The sequence below is a fragment of the Natrix helvetica genome, assembly GCF_964273705.1.
Source record: "Natrix helvetica genome assembly, chromosome: 5".
In the NCBI taxonomy this organism is placed as follows: domain Eukaryota; kingdom Metazoa; phylum Chordata; class Lepidosauria; order Squamata; family Natricidae; genus Natrix; species Natrix helvetica.
Genome location: NC_138551.1, coordinates 62,750,022 through 62,772,907, shown reverse-complemented (window position 1 = coordinate 62,772,907; position 22,886 = coordinate 62,750,022). Strand labels below are relative to the sequence as shown.

At 35.8% G+C, this 22,886-nt stretch overlaps 1 protein-coding gene across 3 annotated transcripts in view; it reads right to left on the bottom strand.

Annotated features, from left to right (window-relative positions):
- PLPP4 (phospholipid phosphatase 4) overlaps window positions 1–22,886 on the bottom strand; it is a 187,523-nt gene that overhangs the window by 67,534 nt on the left and 97,103 nt on the right. For all 3 annotated transcript variants that reach the window (XM_081955958.1, XM_081955959.1, XM_081955960.1), the window contains exon 6: window positions 2,348–2,518. In XM_081955958.1, the coding sequence (XP_081812084.1) occupies window positions 2,348–2,518 (171 nt within the window). The remainder of the gene's footprint in view (window positions 1–2,347; window positions 2,519–22,886) is intronic.

Below are 22,886 nucleotides of genomic sequence, written 5' to 3'. Positions count from 1 at the left end.
CTTGTTGGAAGCCAACTGGCAAGGTTACAAAGATGATTCCGGTGCAATTGGCATAAATGTATGCCAGTTGCCAAGCATCTGCATTTTGATCACGTGACTCTGTGGATGCTGCAAAGGTTGTAAGTGTGAAAACCAGTCATAGGTCATTTTTTCAGTGTCATCATCTACTGGTTATTATTCCTGTTATGGTTGGTTGCATAGTTAGCCAAATGTTTCGACTGGATTTGGAATTTCTATTCATTTGGTCGTTCTTGTAGGCCAGTCTCTCCAATATTCAATTAGCCTTAATAATGGTGTATTAACTTCAGTGCTACTTCTTCACTGTCCTTCAGATGTTCTTCCAATACTTTTTTTTACTTTTTCAAATATCTGGTATACTTGCAATATTCAATGCCCTTCTATATTCCTTGGTAAGTAGAGTCTTCTAGTAATAGAATCAATATACTTTTGAAAACCCACCCATGGCTAAGAAAGTTAGTCACACATAAACATAAACAAGGACAGGTGGAAGACAGATGGAAAGCAGGAGAATCAACCAATCAGGGTAACACTATCCAAAAAGAACACCTGTTTAGCATCACTGCCAAAGTTGGTAATCTAGACAGCAATTTCTTAAGCCAGCTTCATTTCTGGCTAGTTTCAGCAGGAAGACAAGCAGTTTAAGGATGCTGAGTAGAATTGATTTTTTCCAACTATTAGCTCAGTATGTGACCCATTTGGATCAGCATTAAGATCATCTGCAGAAAAATATGCCATTAATACATTCTCTTTCTTCCTCCCCTAATACACACTCAGAAAAAAAAATGCAGCTAGTTGAGTTATTCCAGTTCTCTCTCTTTCAACTTCAAAGACAAGCATATGCTGCTGTAATGGACACATAGTGGTCTCCTTGGGTGCAATCTATTTCCACTATTTAGATATTGTAATTGCACAGTACTTATTTTATCATGTGAATAATTGTGCCTCTTGGTGGAATACATTTCTTAAAACCATACTTCAGTATGAATTCATCCAGCAAACCTGACTAGCCATATTATTTTTAAACTGAATATCTGTGGGCATAATAATACCTACATATTGACTTTTCTAAAGTTTGCTAAAGTTTCCAATATATAAGTGCTGGACAACTAGCAGTCTACAAACACTTGGTTACAAACTCTGGAGCCTCCTGGATTTGCTTTAGATCAACCTAACAAAAGAAATAAGGTTCGCTAAGGCATTGGGTAGGCTTGCCATACTAAAGTACGGAAATAGAAATAGATATCCTTGATAATTAACCCCCTCTATAAAAAAAATGCCCCCATTCGTATCCTGATCTTATGGTCTCACATATCTCTGGGCCAATAGCTACCAGAATTTATTCAAGAATACTACCATATTTACTAATTATCTCTGTAATGTGCGAGTGAAGCTTGAATATACAAGTCAATGTATAGTTATCTGCAGTGAAGCCTAACACAAAAATAGTTAGAGCTATGCTTGCTATTCTTCCTGTAACTCACATTAGCTACTCAGTACATTTTAACAGCTTTTCTTAACTTGCTTATGCAGTTGTGTTAAGACTACAATGCCCATGCTGGCCTGGAATTCAGGGAATTGCAATTAAAATGCATCTGAAGGACGTGTTGACTTGGTAAACCACAACATGCCCTAACATAAATTAATAATTTTGACACCCTAACTTCTGATTATTACAATATAAGTTTCTGGATTTAATTCAGAGCTGTCACATGTGGAATTTCATATAGGTAATGCTCCCATTGTTGAAGGATAAAATAAAATATCACTGATAATTCCTTCCTTTTCGACTTCTAAAGATCTAAAAATCTTTTTGAGAACTCTTCAAAACTGCTTCATTAAGTTTTTCCTCTTCATGTTAAATATTTAAAAGTCTAGGACTTACAGTACAGTTTAATACATTCCCTACTTGATGTCATTTATATATCATTTAACCTTTGCCCAACATGGTTAAAAAAGTTCCAAAAATCATTTCAAATCTGCTGTAAAAGTACATTGTCTTCATAGATTAGAAGAAGCAACCTGAATCTCTTTGTCTGCAAGCCTGTTATCTAGGAATAAGCCCCACTGGTAAGAGTGAAAACCTACTTTCACGAAGAGGCTGTGCTGAACTCTACATATCTATAGGTAAGAACACACCAGCATCTCATTTTATTTTCATCTGATCTCATATTCTTTCAATGATTTAATTAGCAAGTTTCAGGATCCATGAAGCAGTTCCCACATGCTAAACCAAGTCACATTTGATCTTGTTCCTCACTGCCTGCCTAAATCATATTCCAGAAAGAGCAAGGACAATTAAGAAAAGGCAGAGATTACCACGACTCACCTTGCCAGTGATGCTTGTAATCGCACATGCGTGATAGAGCAATCATCATGGCACAATACAGAGGTAGAATTGCTGCACAGAGCCGCCAGCTTTTCCCACGACCTTTTTCAGTGAAGCAGTGCAGCTTGCCAGCCAAGTAAAAAGTGGTAAAGCCAAGGCCTGAAAATGCAACTGCCAAAGGAATAAGAAAACAGGGAGCCAGGTGAAGTAGCACAGCAGAATGCCACAATGCCAGAGAAGGTAGCTCATTGCTGAAGAAAACCAGCTTCACAAGTAATATAGGCAATTATCCTATGCCATTAACTAGAAATTCTATTTAGGCATTTTTCTAGAACTTTGACCTGAAATGAAAAGACATGAGCTCTGTTCTACTACCTTGCTCTCCTGCAATTTTTTTTTTAAAATCACATTCAGTTCAAGTTTATCTCCTAACACTGGCCCTCTTCATTTCTTCAACACATTGCAAATAAGACCATTTCAGATTATATTATCATTTTGCAACCCAAAGACTGCAAGTTATTGTGTGCAATTATCAAAGAAGTGCTTTTGATTTTTAATAACCCCCCAAAAAATAGATTATCTGTTTGCAAGAAAAGCAAGAAAGTGTGATGAAATTCATATGCTGTATTAAATTATAATTGGATCCTCCTGTGGCCAATATTGATTTAACCATCATGCAGCTGTGATTTAATAATGTTCCAAAATATTCTACTCCTAACTGTGTTGGGGAGGCAGTTAGAAACAGCAACATTCATAAATCCCATTTCTGAAAGGGGGATGACAAGAATCTTTTTTAAAAAAATATTGGTCTACAACCAATCAGTGATAAATCAATGGTATAATTGTCCTGCTATATGTGCCAAAGGTGCTTGCTTCTGATATCCTTTTAGGTCACAGAATGAGTGCATGTTGCAACATCTAGAATTTCAAACTTGTGCTGCAGAGATTTAATTGACTTGGAACTAAGATTGTCCAGTCATATTTTCTCAAACATTAATTTGCTTGATAATTTAGTGTAGTACCCATATACAAATATATACATATATGCTAACATATGTTTTTGGGGGAGCAAGGCAGAGAATACATCATTGAGGAGAAGGTTAATAGCCTGGAAACTAGCATAGCAAATGTATTTGTTAACCAGCCATGATTAAGCAATCAGGTGTAAAACCTAATTATTTCTTCTGATTGTGATTTACAGTTTGCTGAATTCACTAAAATATTACTGAAATATGATTGAGAATCCCCACAGACCTTTAAAATATTAGCCTTAAAACAACCAACAATTTTCATTTCCAGAAGATTATTGGCTAATGACCTCTGTACAGCAGCTAATATGTTACATTACTTTCATCAAGGACCTTGTAAGATACACTGCAAATAGAAATGAATTCCAAGTAACTATCAGAAGAGTATAAAGTTTTCACCAGGGGTTGGTGAGCAGATGTCAGACAAAAGAACATTCTTGAGAGAAAATAATGTTTAGTGAATTACTGCCACAGCAGTTGTGATATGTCACAGCAGCCATCTACCCAAATGCAGACTGATATGAACATTTTCTTCCAGATGTGCCCTGCCCCTCCAGCTTATTTTAATTATTATTAGGGATTAATGGTTGCACTTCCAAATATGCCAAAGGCTGAAGTACTGTATATGTTTGATTTTCTAGGCATGCCCATAAGACATAGGTGGGCACTCAAGGCATTTTGATAGATAGATAGATAGATAGATAGATAGATAGATAGATAGATAGATAGATAGGTAGGTAGGTAGGTAGGTAGGTAGGTAGGTAGGTAGGTAGGTAGGTAGGTAGGTAGGTAGATAGATGATAGATAGATAGATAGATAGATAGATAGATAGATAGATAGATAGATAGATAGATAGATATAGATAGATAGATGTAGGTAGGTAGGTAGGTAGGCAGGCAGGCAGGCAGGCAGGCAGATAGATCTGTCTGTTTATAATTATTTTAGAAATGTATAAGGCTGCCTAACTCTATAATAACCATGCAGTAGAAAAATGAAATATCCATCACCCACAGTAAGTGCCACATACTCTAAATGACACCCACATCATGCAAGACAGAAACCCCACTTTTGGGTCCCCAAAGTCTTCCAGAAATAATAAGATTTTGACAGGTTTTATTAACACCCACAGAGTTGGTGCTGATCTAATCTTAGATAGAACACTATTTCCAATGGAATGGCAGCATATAAAGATCTCAAACGGAAGCGAAAATAGACAGTTAATATTGTATGTGTGTTTATGTACATGCACACACACTCACATACATGCCCCATACTGTATATTACATTTAAAGGTCACTCAAAACCAAATGACTCTATCAAGCTTACATATTAAAACTTATAAACTATAAAATAAAAAGATAGTATCTAGAATAACACAATACAGCTTCCTCCAAAACTGACAGGAATTCAGCAACCATTGTAACCTCAGGCCTGGCAAGCAAAGCCAAGTTTTTAAAGACTTACAGAATACATACAGTACAGATGAGGGGAAGACATATAGATCCTTTGGGGAATATTGCTCCAGAGAGGAGGCAAAGCCGAAATAATACCTTTACTTTCATTTAAAAGTTGGTATTTGAAGGCATCAAGGGCTATGCCTACTGACACACTGCTGATTTATGAGTACCATGTTGCTTAAGTCTTCTCTGGTAGTAAAGAAATAGTCTGGGACAGGAGCCATCCATGAGACTTGCCTTCAGATTTCAATCTCAAATCTTGGGTCGCTTTAAAGCATTTATATAGATCCGTAATTTTAAAAATATATTTTGTTTAGAATAACTTTTCGTAAAGGATGCTCTGAGTGGAATTCCCTGTGTGAAGCAGTTACAAGTAACATCTTGTGAAGCATATTATTCAGCCAAAGAAAAATTGTGCTATAATAACAATGTTCATTCATGGATTTACTCAAAGTCCTTGCTTCTGACTTAGTTTATTTCAGGAAGTTCTTTAAAAACAGCTTCTGACTTAGTTTATTTCAGGAAGTTCTTTAAAAACAACAACAACAGCAATGTTCATACTGTACTTTTTAACCAAGTCAGAAACCTCAATACGTAAGTCTATCTCCTGAGAGTGACTCATAAGTATGCTCAAAGGACGTAAATCTTGCAGTTAACCAGCCTGAAGTACTTCTGATGTACTGATCCCTTTTCCTACATAGATAAAACTGCAAAGCATTTCTAGATTTATGTTTCCTTTTGTAAAGCATCAACAGGTGTCCCTTTGACACAGAAAAAGAATTGGCAGATCTAGTTTGGGTCTTTTTACAACCTGGTATCATTCTATATGAGACGGCTAAAATAATCGTGGCTAGTCATCTTTGTTCTGATCAATTCTACCAACCAAAATGGTTGTAGAAAAAAGTCTAGAACATATGAATGTAAAAATAAATGCATGGGGAGGGGGGGTTTAGACATAAAAAGCCTCAATAGATTCTTCCAGACTACGGATGGACATAATAATAAGACACCACTGGAATTCTTAATTTTTGCAGGAAATATTAAACAACAACATTAGGGAGGTGTGTTCAAGGCTGATTACACAAAAAAGCTTAAGAAAGAATGCATTAAGTTACTAAGTTGGAGAACTGCAGACTGGAATGAAAGTGGGGGAGAAGGAAGAAAGCAGTGGCAAATTACTTCTGGTGTAATTACTTGCTGATTTCTGCCAAGAAATCAACAATAGAGATGTGCTCCTGTTGTTACCAAGAGTTGAGCTCAATTCGAGGGAGATTTTATCTTATTAAACACCTTTGTGTTTAAAACTGTTAATATTAGACATCAAAATCTAAAAAGCATCTCCTACTGATCTGGATATGTTTATAAAACACACATAAAATAATATTGGAAAGAACAAAACAAAAGAAGAATTCAGGCATCTTTTCATTATTCACACATCTTGAACCTGTTATGTCAGACTTATAGAATATCTCTTCTAATGTGCAAAAATGTTCAAGAGCTTGTTTATTTATTTATTCTCTTATGGCAGAGGTCATAGCCATTTCCCATTCACTTATTCATGTATAGTAATTCATAAAAAGCCAAGAAGGTTTTTTTTCCCCCCAGATTAAGAATTTTTCTGGCCTTTTTAGAAACAATACAGTGCATTTGTTGCTTTCAGCAAAAGCTCAGCGTCAATGATAATAGAATAAAAAAATATATTCTTCCTTTTTCTGGAAGAAGAAACTGGAATGTTCTGATGTGTGCAAGAGTGTATGTGTGATCACCATGTCAAGAGCATATGCCCGAAGGACAAATTCTGAGATGCATCCTGAAATGATGAGAAAAGTGATTTAAAAGTCATTCTAATAAACTAAATTGGCTTTTGGAAGGAAAGAGAATGAATAAATCATTTCGTTTTTTAAAAGATAATTATGAACGTCCCCGTGCTGCACTTTAAGGAAGTCAATTATAAGTACAGAACTTCCTTGAGCTTTAACTTTTCCGAAAAAATGTCTTCTCTGGAGGTTTCATAAAGTACAAGATGTGCTTCTTTTTCTACCCCTTTCAACAAACACAAAAGATAATATGAAGGGAACACAAATTAGCTGATCCACGGGACATATAAGTCCTTTTGTATTAGACTTCAATGTTTAGGGGGGGAACTCTCTTGTGGAAAGGAATTTGAAACAAAATAGGCTGAAGTTTATTAATATTAAGTTAAAACTAACAAGGTGGTCTTGGCTCAGGAATCTTAGTACTTTACTTGGTTAGCTTTTTTTTTCCTCTTCCTCCCTGGAATAAATTTTAAGAAAACCTGGGAAGATAATGGAGAAGAGTGGGGAGTCCAAAGGATACCGTTCATTTCTACACCATATGTTGAGTTGATCAAGTACTCATTTCTTAAAATATTTAATGGGAAGGATTAAGGCTTAATCTTTTCAGTCTTAGCCCAAGAATATTGACCTGGTTGCAGTTGTTTTTGCCTTAGCCTGTTTGCGGCATAGCCAATTTAATTTTAAATCAGTGTTACAATTACAAATAACAAACTTCTGAATTCCTTACCGTATTGGGGTTAAATATCAGTGGTATTAGAGTGTAAATCCCTGCAAAAAAGTGTCCTGAAAGTACTGAATCACCAAAGTTATGATTTAGTAACTTATTACCTGATAAAGAAGATCTCTTCTTTAGCCCACTTCCAGGTCAGAATGAAGAATTCTATGTGAGGCTTCTTTTGGAAGATAACAATCCCAAGATAATTCTGATTATTTCAACGTTTATATTTGTAGCCTGCAGAATGTTTATCCTGTTGACAGCAAAGTAGGCTATTCATGACCTCAAGTCTTTTCTTTGTGCATGTTACACTATAATTTATATTACAAGTTGTATTGTTTTCTTCTTTAATTAGGCTTGAGTCTATGACCTGCAAAGAAGTTTGACTGACTGACCTTAGCCTATTATGTAAAACCAGCCATTGTTAATTTGCAAACCATAATTTCTACCTTGGTGTTATGACAAAAAGGCCACTGTAGATTATTTCATAGACCAATGTTTAAAGTAACTCATTGTGTAGCACTCACATGTTAACTCACAATTCTGAATTTTATATATTTAGTTTTTGGAAACTAAAAGTTATGTCAAGGATTAGCAATATCTAGGTGTGAGGCTAGATGATCTACATTTGGAGGATAAGACAAATACAATTGATGCAAGGAAGCAATTTTTTTTTCTGGAGGGCTGACATAACTCATTGTTCCTTACTTTTTGACTTTAGAGAGTACAGTATTGTTAGATACTTGCTCTAACTTCAGTGGTTTCCACCAAGGTCCTCTGTTCCGGCAGGAACAGAGGTTTAATCCTATTGGTCAAAGGGTCTGACAGCTCCCTATAAAAGGGCTGCTGTCAGACTCAACCTTCGCTGGATTGTTCTCACTTGTTGTACTTAATAAAGAGCTGTTGTTACCATTAAGCCTGTGTGTGCCTATCCATTACCCAATCTAACAAGCATCAATAGTAGCAATTCAGTGAAAGAGATGCACATACACATATGCATGTTGTCAAAAGTCCTGATCTGAATCTGTCCATCTGAATCTTGCAAAGTAAGAAACTGTGAAAGCCCTATGCACACCAGATTCTGGCTCCTACAGAGATTTATCCTTATCTAAATGGCATGTGGAACAATGTTCTCCTTGCAACTCTCTGCAGAAGTTGGTGAGTCCACTTAGATCAGGGACACGAAACTTTTTGATGGAGAAGTAATCCTATTTAATTTTTTTACTAGCATCCGCAGATGGAGTGATTCACAGAGCCAGGATTTTCTTGAATAGCGGTGGTGAATCTTGCCAGCAGTGGTTACAGCAAAATGGTGAAGTATAGCCACAGCACTTAAATGTACAAATTGCTTCACAGTCCTCTCTAACCAGTTTACAGATTCAGAATATTGCCCCCAACTATCTGAGTCCTCACTTTACTGGCCTCAAAGGATGGAAGGCTAAATCAACCTTGAGTCATTCAGGATTAAACTCCTAATAGTGATCAGAATTAGCTTGCAATACTGCATTCTAAACACTCTGCCACCACAGCTATATTATAATAGTAACATCATAATATAAATGACAGATTTATGTACTTACATCCTGCCCAATGATGCTATTATGTAATTTACAGTATTTGGTCATGGCATGTTGATACCATTTACCTACTTTTCTTCTCACTTTGGGGATTTCTTGATTTTTTTTTAAAGTCTGCCAACTTTAGTCTGCCAAAATAATATTCAGGATCCCTGATCAAAGTACCTCTAGAAGTCACAAATGCAAGCTGTCTATCTGTGAGATACACAATAGGTGTGATTTCCTCAGAACACAGCTACTTCCTGCATAAGTCCTTCGTAAATTATTCAGAAAGAGTTATTGTGATTTGTTTAATCTTAACAGGCAAGGCACTTTAGTTCATGAAGATTGGAAGTGAAGCATATGTTAACATCTAATCATGCATTCCTCTCATGAAAGTAAAGTCCAAGTCCAGCAATCAATATAATATATCCATCTTATTATTATTAACCCTTGCTACTGGAGTTTGTGGAAATTGATAAATTTATAAAGAATGCATATGATCAGACTGGGGCAACAAAAAATCTTGACACATTAAAGGCTAATCAACAGGTAGGTATATAACTATTAATGGGTACTATTTGCAGTATAACAGAAGGGTGTTTCTTTCTCTAAGAAGCTACAGTACGTGGAACTTCTACTCTGCACAAAATACCTACTGAGAGAACACTGCTGTGACTTGTAGCTATGAAACTAATATATTTTCCCCCAAGCCAAGTCTTTCTTATAAAATATTTATTATAATATTGATTTTCCCAGTCATGCAGCTATCCAGAATAGGGTTGTTTACTCCTACAGTGAATGCATAAAGTGTTAGGCAGAGATTTTTTTAAAAAAAAAAAAACCAATGTGAGTACTCCCCATTGTCTAGGTCTATATTGTGAAAATGCCTCGTTAATAGTGCCTTATTTATTAAATCCACTTGGTTTAATTGCCATTCACTAGAAGTGTAAGTGTGTCAGTATGTGTCTTAATATGCTCTTTAAATGTAGCCACTATGCAATAAAGATTGGGAAATTCTTTCTCCACAAAATAAGCCTTGTTTCGCACATTACTTTTCCACTTCCTACACATTAGAACATCTGACCAAGAAAAGGATTCCTTGTGGGATTAATAATGCTATTCTGAAGCCTGTTGTCGTCCTATCTTCTCACCTTCAATGTGTTCTCTGACTTATTAGACTGAAGCTACTCCTAGAATAAAAATTAAACTTTGTACACTAAATTTATATTTACACAATACTAATGTTTGAACAATACTAAATAAGTATATGTAGATAGATGTCACTTTATTTTATTTTGTTTTAGCTTACTTCTAACTTAAGACTTTTCGTTTTACGCTAAAATTAGTTGGAGATAAATAAGATACCGATTAATTTTAGACAGATAATATTCTGACAACAATAATGAAAATAAAGCACTGTATGCAGACTATCACCTGTGCTTTATATTTGGTCTGTTCTAGCTGGGAGAACGCGGGTGGACAAAGGAGGCGAGCCAGGACTTCCAGTTAGCTTAGTTTAATTATAACAGGTTACCAAACGCGGCACTTCACATTTTGCGCATCTCAGCTAACTGGCAACAGCTGAGCCCTGGTTGGCAGCTCTTTATATATGCCAGCTGTCAAACAGGTAACCAATCAGAAATGAGGACAGCGCCCCCTAGCGAAACAGACCAAAGTGAAAACTATAGTACATAACATGGTCCTTCTCTTTTACTTTTAACAATTCATTAATTGTTTCGTTCTATACTGGCCATTAATCGAAATAATTTGATGGCCTGATTGACTACTAAATATTTAATATATTAAGATATGTTAAGATATACTAAACTTTACATACCTAACATGCTTTATCTCAGCACTGGTTCCCATTAGTCAACACTGCCAACAAGTGTAGCATGTCAATTATTCTTCTCTGACACTATTTTTATTTATTATGCTACCTGCCCAAACAACTCCTGTGCGTCTGCACAGAACTACTACAGTAGCTTTACTTTGTGTAGACAACCGGATGCAGGTTTTCTTCGGGAACATATCATTTGTGAATGTCTCCATTATCTCAGGAAGATAAAACAATTCTCTCCTTGAAAGAAGCAGAAGGAAGGCAAATGAGAAGGGACCAAGAACAAAAGTTTGCATTCTGTCAACATCTCTGACAGGAGCTGCCTTTGTTCTATAATGCAGTGCAGAGGGCAGACAATCACAGTGATTGATGTCAGCTTCCAGATCAGAGGCATTTTACAAAACCTGGGCAGACAAAGTAATGATTCTTTGAAATAATTTTTGTAAAATAATTTTTTGTGAGGAGGAGAGAAACAAAAATTCTAGGCTGACAGAATGATATGGGAAATGATTTTGCAAATCTAAAAAGGATTGAACATCAAGCACATCACACAGGTTTGTTATCATTAGTCAAATTATGGAGAAGATTGAACAAGATTGTTTCCAGATTGTATATATTGAGCAAACAATGTTTAATTAAAAAAAAGGTCATAGAGAGGAATATGAAATATTCCAAACTGGGAATATATATATTCCCAATTCTCATTGAACTGTCTATTCTCATAGCTTTCAAGTCTTATTGAAGATTTCTCTCTTCATATAGAAGTTCCTTAAGTAAATGTTGTTGTTGTTGTTGTTGTTGTTGTTGTTGTTGTTGTTATTATTATTATTTATTTATTTCTAATCATCCTCTTCACTACTATTCATATATAAACATATCTTTAGCTGTTGGTATATTTTCATTCCACTTCATTGTAACTTCTGTACTGTGTACACACATATACACATACAGTAAGTATGAAATGGGTAAATCCGAACTGAATGCCTTTTTCCTTCATTCCCAATTGGGACACAAACAAGTGATCTGTGAAATCATTTGCTACAATCAGGGCCCTTTCTTAAAAAGGGGGAAATAGTGCAAATTGATTTAAGCTTTTGACATTTTGACAACAAAAAATTACATTAATTTATTTGGGTATGTTATTGTTCAAAATATTAGGATCTGTAATATAAGACAATTGTACATTTTTCGAGGATAAATTAAACCCTGTGATTTAATACTTTTGTGCTTATTTTATTCATGGTGATTAAATAAATAAATTCAATAGAATAATGAAGAATGGGATTCAATTATGAATAAATATATTTATGCTACTGAAGCAAATGCCCACCTTCAGTAAAGGTGAATGTCCAATTGCCAGGAAAAATCAGTGGTCTCCTAATTATTTAGTCTGCCTCTTCATTAAAAGTACCATTAACTAATCTGCACCATACGAAGGACCAAAGCTATTTGTTCTCCTTAAAGGCCCTTTTCTTTTCTTATACTGCACTAAACATTTCATTAACTTGCCAATGGCAGAGATAAACCAACATACACATTCAGTTGGTGTACTATCTCATGCTTAGGCAATGCAAAACATTATGTATCACCTGCTTTCTAATAGCTGTCGAGGTATATAATTATTAAGTAATTCACTGCTATCTCCTCTGTAAGAGGCAAGAGTACAATGGCAACATGATGGCAGCTATTGGTGAGGCTGACAAGTGATAGGAACATTGTCAGGTTGATACTTAACTTTTTCATCAAGAGACAGAGAGGAAGAAAGAGAAACAGAAAAAAGGAAGCATGGCTCATGGAACAGATAATTGCATTTCAACTATCCTTAATGAAAATGTAAACTGGGTGTGAATTGGTTTTCAAAATCAAGGTATGACAATAAAACCTGACTGGGCAGATACATTATTTGATATTAAAAACTAAAAACAGAAGATTGATTCTGCTTGCTAAGTTGTAGAGTAGTAGTTTTTGAGTTAGTTTCTGTCAGATTCATTAGTTACCGCTAGACAAATTATTATCCATGGCACAAGTGTCTACTACAAATAGCAAGGATTTTTTTTAAAAAAAATGAAAGGACAACATATTACAAATCCCAGTTTTTTCAAATCATATGAAACTGTTTATCACAGATCAAGGACCCAGATTAAATAAAACGTATTAAATAAAACCTACACAGTAGAGCTACAAAACAGAACATATAAAATAAACAAACAAACCAGACATATGAGATAAAAAATATATACAGCAATGCTTGCACTATTTTACTATCAGCAATATACAAATTTTGCAAGCAGTAAAAACAAACTTTGCAATGTTAAGAGTTACCTTGGAACTTTACTTGCTGGTAAAAATTGCACATAAAATTCTTCAGTCCAGCCCAGAACTAAAGTAAATAAGAAGTATTAGCGTTTCTTTCCATTTGTCTCAACAGAAATTAGAATATTGCAGAAAGTGACTCTTGTGTTCAATATCACCATCTTTACAAGGGCACAGCCTTCCAGCATATTACAATATTTTCCCTGCAGCTCTGCTGATTAAATAATATTGAACCCAAGTGATGTAAATGTTCAGCAAAATTTATTATTTGCTGTCTCGGTACATTTGCTGTCTGAACTGAGCATTGCAGTGGCTCAATGGTACCCTAGGTGAGAGTTTACTACATTCTGACTGTAATTCTCTATCAAAGATCCTTTGCTTAAAGACTGCCATTGCCATACCATAACAATGGATGTTCTCGCCTAGCAGTTTCATGTAGATCAGAGCTGTCAAACTCGCAGCCCACAGGCCAGATGCATCACACGCTGGCCATGCCCACATCCGGTTTAGCAAAAGGGGAAAAAGTCATGATAATGTCATGTGCTGCCGCTGTGATGACACGAGTTTGACACTCCTGATGTAGATATTCAAAAGGAGTCTTGCTTCTAAGAATTATTATCCAAGTAACAATGTTACCTTTCTGAAATATGAGTTCAGGGTTTAATAGCGCTTTCAAGATTTAAATACATTGATCTTTAGAATTTTCTGTTAATACAATAGCAGGGTTGGAAGGGATCTTGGAGGTCTTCTAGTCCAACCCCTTGCCTAGGCAGGAAACCCTATACCGTTTCAGATAGATGGCTATCCAACATCGTCTTAAAGACTGCCAGTGTTGGGGCATTCACAACTTCTGGAGGTAAGCTGTTCCACTGATTAATTGTTCTAACTGTCAGGAAGTTTCTCCTCAGTTCTAAGTTGCTTCTCTCCTTGATTAGTTTCCACCCATTGCTTCTTGTTCTACCCTCAGGTGCCTTGGAGAATAGTTTGACTCTCTCTTCTTTGTGGCAACCTCTGAGATATTGGAACACTGCTATCATGTCTCCCCTAGTCCTTCTTTCTCTTAAGCTAGACATACCCATTTCCTGCAACCGTTCTTCATATGTTTTCATCTTCAGTCCCCTAATCATCTTTGTTGCTCTTCTCTGCACACTTTCTAGAGTCTCCACATCTTTTCTACATTGTGGCAACCAAAACTAAATGCAGTATTCCATGTATGGCCTTACCAAGGCATTATAAAGTGGTATTAACACTTCACAGGATCTTGATTCTATCCCTCTGTTTATGCAGCCTAGAACTGTGTTGGGTTTTTTGGTAGCTGCTTCACACTGCTGGCTCATATTTAAATGGTTGTCTACTAGGATTCCAAGATCCCTCTCACAGTTACTACTATTGAGCAAGGTACCACCTATATTGTACCTGTGCATTTTGTTTGTGTTGCCTAAATGTAGAACCTTACTCTTTTCACCATTGAATTTCATTTTATTAGATACTGCCCAATGTTCAAGTTTGTCAAGATCCTTCTGTATCTTTAACCTATCTTCTGAGTGTTGACTATTCCTGCCAGCTTGGTGTCATCTGCAAATTTGATGAGTTCCCCATTTATTCTCTCATCCAAATGATTGATGAAGATGTTGAAGAGTACTGGGGTTAAAACAGAGCCTTGGGGTACTCCACTGCATACTTCCCTCCATGTAGATGCAGTTACATTTGAGTGCGGTTGGTCAGCCAGTTACGAATCCATCTGGTGGTGATGCTGTCCATGCGGTAGTAGGTTATGATCTACCTTATCAAGTCCAAGTGAGCTATATCAACGGCATTCCTCTGGTCCACTAATTTTGTCACTTTGTCAAAGAATGCAATAAGATTAGTCTGGCATGATCTGTTTTTGACAAACCCATGTTGGCTTTTGGCTATTACTTTGTTGACTTCTAGGTGTTCACTAATTCATTCCTTGATTATCTTTTCCAGAATCGTCCTGGTATTAAGGTCAGGCTGATAGGTCTATAGTTTCCTGGATCTATTTTTTTTCCTTTTTTGAAGATGGAAACCACATCAGCTCTTTTCCAGTCCTCTGGCAGTTCCCCGGTGCTCCAGGATCTCTGAAAGATATAGTTCAGTGGTTCTGAGATCTCATCTGCCAGTTCCTTCAGAACCCTGGGGTGTAATCCATCCGGTCCTGGTGATTTGAACTCGTCTAGGGTAGACAGGTGGTCACTTACCATTTTCTTCCCTATTTCAATTTGTGTTCCTAATCTGATTTTTGTGGTGCTGTTTTTGATAGGTTGGACTGTTTTATCTCTTTGTGTAAAGACAGATGCAAAACATGAGTTAAATAGTTCTGCTTTCTCCCTGTTGCTTGTCACCTTCTTGCCACTTTCTCCCAGCAATGGACCAATTGTTCCCTTAACCTTTTTCTTGTTTTTAACATGTTGGAAGAAGCTTTTTTGGTTATTTTTTATTTTTGTGACAAACTTTTCTTCATTGTGAGCCTTAGCTTTCCTTACTTCATCTTTAAAGGCTCGGGCTATTTGCTGATATTTTGCCTTAGTTATGTCCCCCGCTTTTCACTTTTTATATTTAACTTGTCTTTCAATTTGTCAGAGAGTTATTTATGCAGCCGTGGCTGGTTTCTTTTGGGAACTGTTATTTTTCTTCTTCACTGGTATTGTGCTAGACTGAGCTTTTGTAATCTCATTTTTCAAAATTTCCCAAGCTTCTTGAGTTTCTCCTTGAGAATTCTCATCCATGGAATTCTTCCCAAGCTCTCTCTAAGTTTATTGAAATTAGCTCTCTTAAAATCCAAGTTTCTAGTTTGACTTTGTTTTACTATTTGTGTTTGCATAATGTTGAATTCCAATATTGTATGGTCACTTGCCCCCAGGGTTTCTGTGGCTTCAACACTTTCTATCATTTCCTCTCTGTTAGTGAGAATTAAATCTAACATGGCCGATCCCCTTGTTCCCTTCTCTACTTTTTGGGAAACAATGTTGCCTGCTAGGTTCAATCTGTTGGATCTTCTACTTGGTGCAGAGTTTGCTTCCCATTTGATGTTGGGGTAGTTAAAATCCCCCATTTCTATTGTGGTGTGCTTCCTACATACCTTAGTTAGCTGACTAACAAAAAGTTCATCTACTTCCTCTGCTTGGTTGGGTGTCCTATAGTATAGACCTATGACAATGTCATTTCCCCCGCCCCCTTTAATATTGACCCAAATGCAATCAAGATAATTCTCATCATTTTTGTGCTCTATTTCTGTAGAGATGTTGTTATTTCTTATACATAGTGCAACTCCACCTCCTCTTTTATTTGATCTATTTCTTTTAAATAATTTAAATCCTTCTAGCTGTATTGATTCACATGGGAATCACACTGCTTTCTGGGAAATTTGTGAACATATCACAGGTAATAGGAAGATTAAGGATTTAGGGCAGGGATAGTTTTAGATTGTGGATTCATGTTTATCTGATTTTTAATCTCTTCTTTTTTCACTTAGCAAATGAGCAAGCAAGTTACTTATTCCCTGCACAGCTTTAGGTAGTTTGATATACAATGTAAATTGCCCAAGGAGAAAGTCATGTATACAGTTTTGTAATCAAATTACTCACAGGATACCGAGTAATTAAAATCAGTTAATTAAGAGAAGCAAGTGTATGGTCAATGCTCCAGGTCAAGGTTTAAAAAAGAAATGACACAAACCTTAATAATGGGGCTATAACACATGAAAATAAACATCTAGTTTGGAATCTAAGTTTCAGTTTGATTTGTGCTATCACAAGGGAAAGCTCAGGAAGAACTTTAAACTCTGTATTAGTTTTTTGTCCATTTAGTCTTGATAACAACACCAAACAAATCAATTATTTTATATATCTAGTATGTCAATTAGCTATTTTACAAGATTATACAAAGATTCATAATAGGATGATTCCAAAGAGAAGAAGCTAGGAAGGAATATTTATCTCTTCCAAACTCTCACTGGCTCGTGTAGTTTTTTCCATATTTTTTTAAAAAGTGAAAATATATTTAATGCATTAAGATCACCAATATGCAATAGTTATGACCCATCTATTCAACTTTATTCTTTTTAATATGGCACAGGGACATGTACGAAAAAATCACTGTGTTTGTGTATAGTTGTGGTGTTATATCTAGATGGAAGCAGCAGATGGTAAATATTTATGTGTGAATTTGATTGTAAAATAGAGAAGTCTCTGTGGAGGTTTTTAACTGTGAGCAGAGTTCTGCTGGCTATTCCAGTTATTTTTTAGATCAGTGATCCCAGCAGACATAAACAAGATTGATAAAGTTGAAGAAGCCATAGACTATTCTAGAATGCACAATATTTTTCTCCTCCCCATATGTAGCTCTAGGGACATAGACTGTGTAGTTCCCTGCTCTGAGAAGAGGACAGGATGAATGACTCCGGTAAATCTCAGTGGGTACCGAATGTCCCAAATGACGACTTATTTGGATGCAGTACCAAACCACAGTTTGATAATGCTTCACACTGTGATTTCAAGTCCTTGCTTCCTGGATAAATTCAAAATGTACTTTTCTGTGCTGGGTTAAAATATTCATCAAAGAAATTAAGGAAGAATGAAAACGTCTCCGTCCAATAGATTAAGATTTTACAGGGAAAGAGAAAGCACTTCAATTTTTTAAACAAAGAATAAAAGAAATCCCCTTTTTACTATTTCATGCAGCATTTCCTTTAGACTATGGTAAAAAAAAATACCCCATGGATAGAACTATTTGTACTAAAGTGAATTGTCACTATTATTGGGATGGACAGATAGGCTGCCTCCTAACCAGTCAGTGAACATCATCTGCTCTGAATGTCCTGAATAATCTCTACTAACCCAATTTGTCAGTAATGAAAACTTGAGCATCTGGTTCCACTCCAGTTGGTATAGAAACAGAATTTCTATTCTATTTCTAATCAACATGTAATAGGAAAAAATAGCATGAAATATTTGCCCCATCTATGATTTAATTATAACAGTCCTAGAAACATCAGTTAAGCTTTTGCTGGAACAAAGGAGTCCAATCAAGCTTTGCCAGCTCCATGCTTATGTGCAACCATGTTGATGTGACAATATATCTCTTGCCACTTGTCCCAATTCCACTCCCTCATAGATATCCATGTTGGAAACAGAATGGATGGAATATTTGTTCTCATCCAATAGAGCTCTCGTGGCCTATAGAAAGGCGAGAACAATTTTCCTTCACAGACAGAGAAAGTACTATCACTGCCCTATTGTCCCATTGCCTGAATGGATCAGCAACCATTTTTAGAGGGGAGAAATAGGCAATATTGCCATTTATTTATTTTTAGTTTGTTTGTACCCGACCTTTATTATTTTTACAAGTAACTCAAGGTGATGAATATATTCAACACATCCTCCTCCTCCCGTTTTCCCCACAACAGAACCTTGAGAGGTGGGTTGGACTGAGAAAAAGTGAGTGGCCCCAAATCAGTTTTCATGGCTAAGGATGGATTAGAACTCAGGGTCTCCCGCTTTCTGGCCTGGCGCCTTACCCACCAGACCGATCTAGCTCTCTATCATGTCTCTATTAAGGCTCCTGGGCACATTCTTTCGCTTCACTTTTCCAATGTAGGTTCTATTTTCTAGCAATTAAAAACTAGTTTTAGAATCAGATCAAAAACCGTCAAAAGAATAACTATCCAAAAATTGAATTTGAATGGTAATGGAAATACTCCTATTAAGTTCAGATAGTATACTGCAGCCAGCCCCAACAGTTTCACTGGGAATTTATCAGAGGCAGTAATCCCACCTTCAGCTGAATCAATGCTTATCCTAGCCTCTAATACATTTTAGAGCTATCTTTTTCATAAATTCATCACAACTTTTACATTATTTTGCACTATTTTGGCTTGAAAATAGAAGATTTCAAACCCAGAAAAAATATTTATTTTCTCCATGCTTATATTAAAAAGAAAGAAGTAAAAGTCCAGCAGTGTGCCATTTCATCATTTTTCTGTGGTAAAAGAATTTTGCCCTTATATCTTCCAAGTGCCTGTGGATTATTTAGGCTATTTTAGAGTTGAGAATGAACTGCTTCTAGCTAGAATGATAGTAAAACTGATAAAACAATACATTGTTGGACTTAAGAACACAAACAGGGAGAATATCTAGGAAGTTCAGGGAGAAAAATGATAACTGTAAAAAGTTTTTGCCAAGTTTTGAACAAGCAACCTTCTACATGCGCAGTAAGTCCACTCACAGGAAGGCAAGGCTGTCTCCTATAGGAGAGTTCCCCACGGAAAGTAAAGAAATCAGAAATTGCTTTCCTGGAACCAAAAGTGGAGAGGGCACTGCAGCAACTGAATTGTCTAATGGGAGAACATAGGAGCCTGTTGACCAGATGAAATCTCTTAAAAGTAATCTTAGTCTGGACAGGATTTTCTTAAGAAAATTTAGAACAGAGGTGAGGAACTATGGCCCTTTTATGACTTGTGGACTTCAACTCCCAGAATTCCTGAGCCAGCATGGGAGTTGAAGTCCACAAGTCATAAAAGGGTCATAGTTCGTTCCTCCCATAGTTCTTCTCTGTCCTCTCTGATGTGAGCTCAGAATTGGAAAATGCAGACACAGTCCAAGATCACACTACCTACTTCGATTTGGTTCCTGTTTTTATCTAACTTTGCTCTCTGGTAATTGCCTGGTGTCTCCAATGATTGGTTCCTTTGCAGGAATATTCAAATTCTGCAGTCTGATATGATACTCTTAATGCCGGTCTCGAATGGTTGGCTCCATTGCAGGAATATGCTAATTCTGCAGCCTGATATGATATTCTTTAATGTCTATCATGTGTCCCATCTGACAAGTGTTCCAGTTTACATTACCAAAAAATCACCCCTTGTTAGATTGAGTAATGGATAGGCACACACAGGTTTAACGTACCAACAGCTCTTTATTAAATACAACAAGTGAGAACAATCCAGCAAAGATTGAGTCTGACAGCAGCCCTTTTATAGGGAGCTGTCAGACCCTTCGACCAATAGGATTAAACCTCTGTTCCCCCTGGAACAGAGGACCTTGGTGGAAACCACTGTAGTTAAAGCAAGTATCTAACACCCCTCATTTCTAGATTCTAAATCTCATTTCTAAATGGCAACAAATTATATGACTACTGAACACCAATATACAAAGCTATCCAAGCAATAGCAAGAGACAAATGATTCAGCTCTTTGTAGAGCTTGATATTCACCAAGATTATTGTATATCTTATCCTAATGCAAGCAAGTAAAATTCATCACTTGGGTAACACATTCACAGTCTTGTTTCTAAGGAGGGATTTTGGGTGAGGCCATCTCTACAAAAGGATATCCATCACTCTCACCTGAAATAAAATATATAAAATCAGACGTCTAATGAGTGAACTGAAACCACAGTAAAAAGCTAAGATGATATACAATTGCCCATTTTAAGATTTGAATTCTAGTTTTGTTGTCACAGAGACATTTTAAATGGCATATTAAATTAAATATTGATTTATGAAATGCTTTTTATATAGAATATTAGAATGAAAATAAAGCTTAAATTTGAAATAGAATCCACAAGAATATAGCAATACAATTAAGGCAAAACATTATGAGGACAAACAATGGTTCCTATAAAGACATGTTTTTTTAATGCCCACAGTTTTATGAATTTTATATACTGCACCTTTTTCCAACAGTTCCATAGCAAAAGCGAATATTTTAACTTTTCCCAAATGTCTGCACCAACTTCTTTTTTGGCATCCTGAGGCTAAAATTCACTGGCAAACTTTGCCTAAAAACACAATTTAAAGTCTATGTGTGTATGTTTAAGAATGATTCACATTTTAGCATAGGTCATGCATTTACTACAGTGGGGATATGCTTAATGAGCACCTATTAAAAATGGGGCTAATAATGATTTGTACCATTGTATTATCTTGATGTAGCATTATTAATACTTCACTTAATCCTCCAGGGAAAGATTGAAGGCAAATGAGGTTGAGGCAGAAGAAGAACATCATGGTTTCAAAATCTAAGGCACTGGTTTGTACAAAACTCAGCAGGAATTTTTTGTGTGGCTGTTGATGAAAATAGGTTCATCAACATGATAGCTAATATGCGATGATGGATATGGCATGAGAAGAAGAAGAAGCATTACTAATAAGAAAGTCTTTATACATAGTAGACAGAAGGAAGTCCAGTAAAGAATCTAGCATACTGAATTAGATTTTAATATAATAGTATTTCTTATTGTTTTCAATTTATTTGAAAAAATAGAAGATATTACCTTACATACATTCTGAAAATTTTCATATCTCTTATCTAAAATGAAAAGGCTTATATACCTTCCCATGATTTCATATTGTTGGTTTTGTACAATCATACCAAATGACTGTCTTTCTGTGTTGCTTGTCTGACCGTTGTCTAGTCTCAGCTCTTCCTTCTGTCTCCCAAGGTCATTCTCGCATACCATTACATACATTTACATCACCTCAGTTTGCCACATAAGCATATCTTCCATAAATGATGGCAGCATTTATTCACAAACACACACATAAATGTGTACCTGTATCAATTCACTTCAGATTTATGAATTCACAAACCAAAAATTCTACATCAGAAAACTATGTTAAATATTAAATAACCCAATCCCCCTCACGTGTGGGGCTGAATATCTGTTGTATTAAATTAATTAAACCAAATTAAATTTGCCCACATTTGATGAAGGTAAGAGCCTTGTGCTTGAATATTTTGGTAATTGACAAATCTATCCTTGGCTCTTATGACTGGATAGCCATGACCTTTTGTTTTCAATTTTCCATGAAGGCAATCCAAGAGTCTCCCAGATTACTCTCCAAAAAGGTTCTGTTACCATCATTAGTTAGTTAGCCTCTCTAAGTGTAAGAAGAAGTGGATCTTTATCCACCATTATGTATCTGGAATCAAATAAATTAGCCAATAAGACCCTTTGTCATATATATTTTAAACTAACTATTGGATTTGGATTTCTTCATGTTAGGATTACACACAACCAATCAATCAAAATAAAAAGTTTAGCTTCTTCCTTGGGGGAAAAAAAGTCCTTTTGAAGTCTTATCTCTCTCCAAGAAATAAAATCTATATGTAATTGAAAGTTGAACAGAGATTTGTAAACTCTTGTGGATTTGTGATTAATTGGACTTCTCTCTCTCATTTTACTGATACCAGGCTTTCCCCCAATCTCTTAAAGATATAATGTGAAGGTGAATTTCCTTTTTATTTGTCTAGCTTACTTAATTAAACCATAACTAAATTGGGTATAATATCATATTTGTATGGATATTACATCAGCCAACAGTGGGATATTTGTCATACTTTCTTGTAGATTGATATTACCTTTGGCTTTCTGACAGAATTTGCAATGGTTCTGTTCAATCTTGTTTTTCTTTACTTTTAGTCCTTTTTTTCTATCTTGTTCCCAGAAGCCAAATCAATGATTAATTTTCCTCATTAGATTCCTATATTTAAAGCATCTCACTTCCCCACCCCTTTCTTGAATAATCAAAATCTAATACTGGTACAACTGAGTGAGAAATTACTCTCCAAATTAAGTCTCAGCATTTCTTTAAGCTATGGCTAATGGCAAGTTATTGAACTTTCTAATTAATAGAAAATTCTAGAAGGAAAAAAAAAGTAAATATGCAAATCTAAGGATATATCCTATACCACTTTTCCCAACTTGGTGTTTTTTTTAAAATGTGTTGGAACTATAATTCTGTGAAACCTTACAGCCAATAGTGTAGTGATTAAGGCAGTATGTTCTAAAT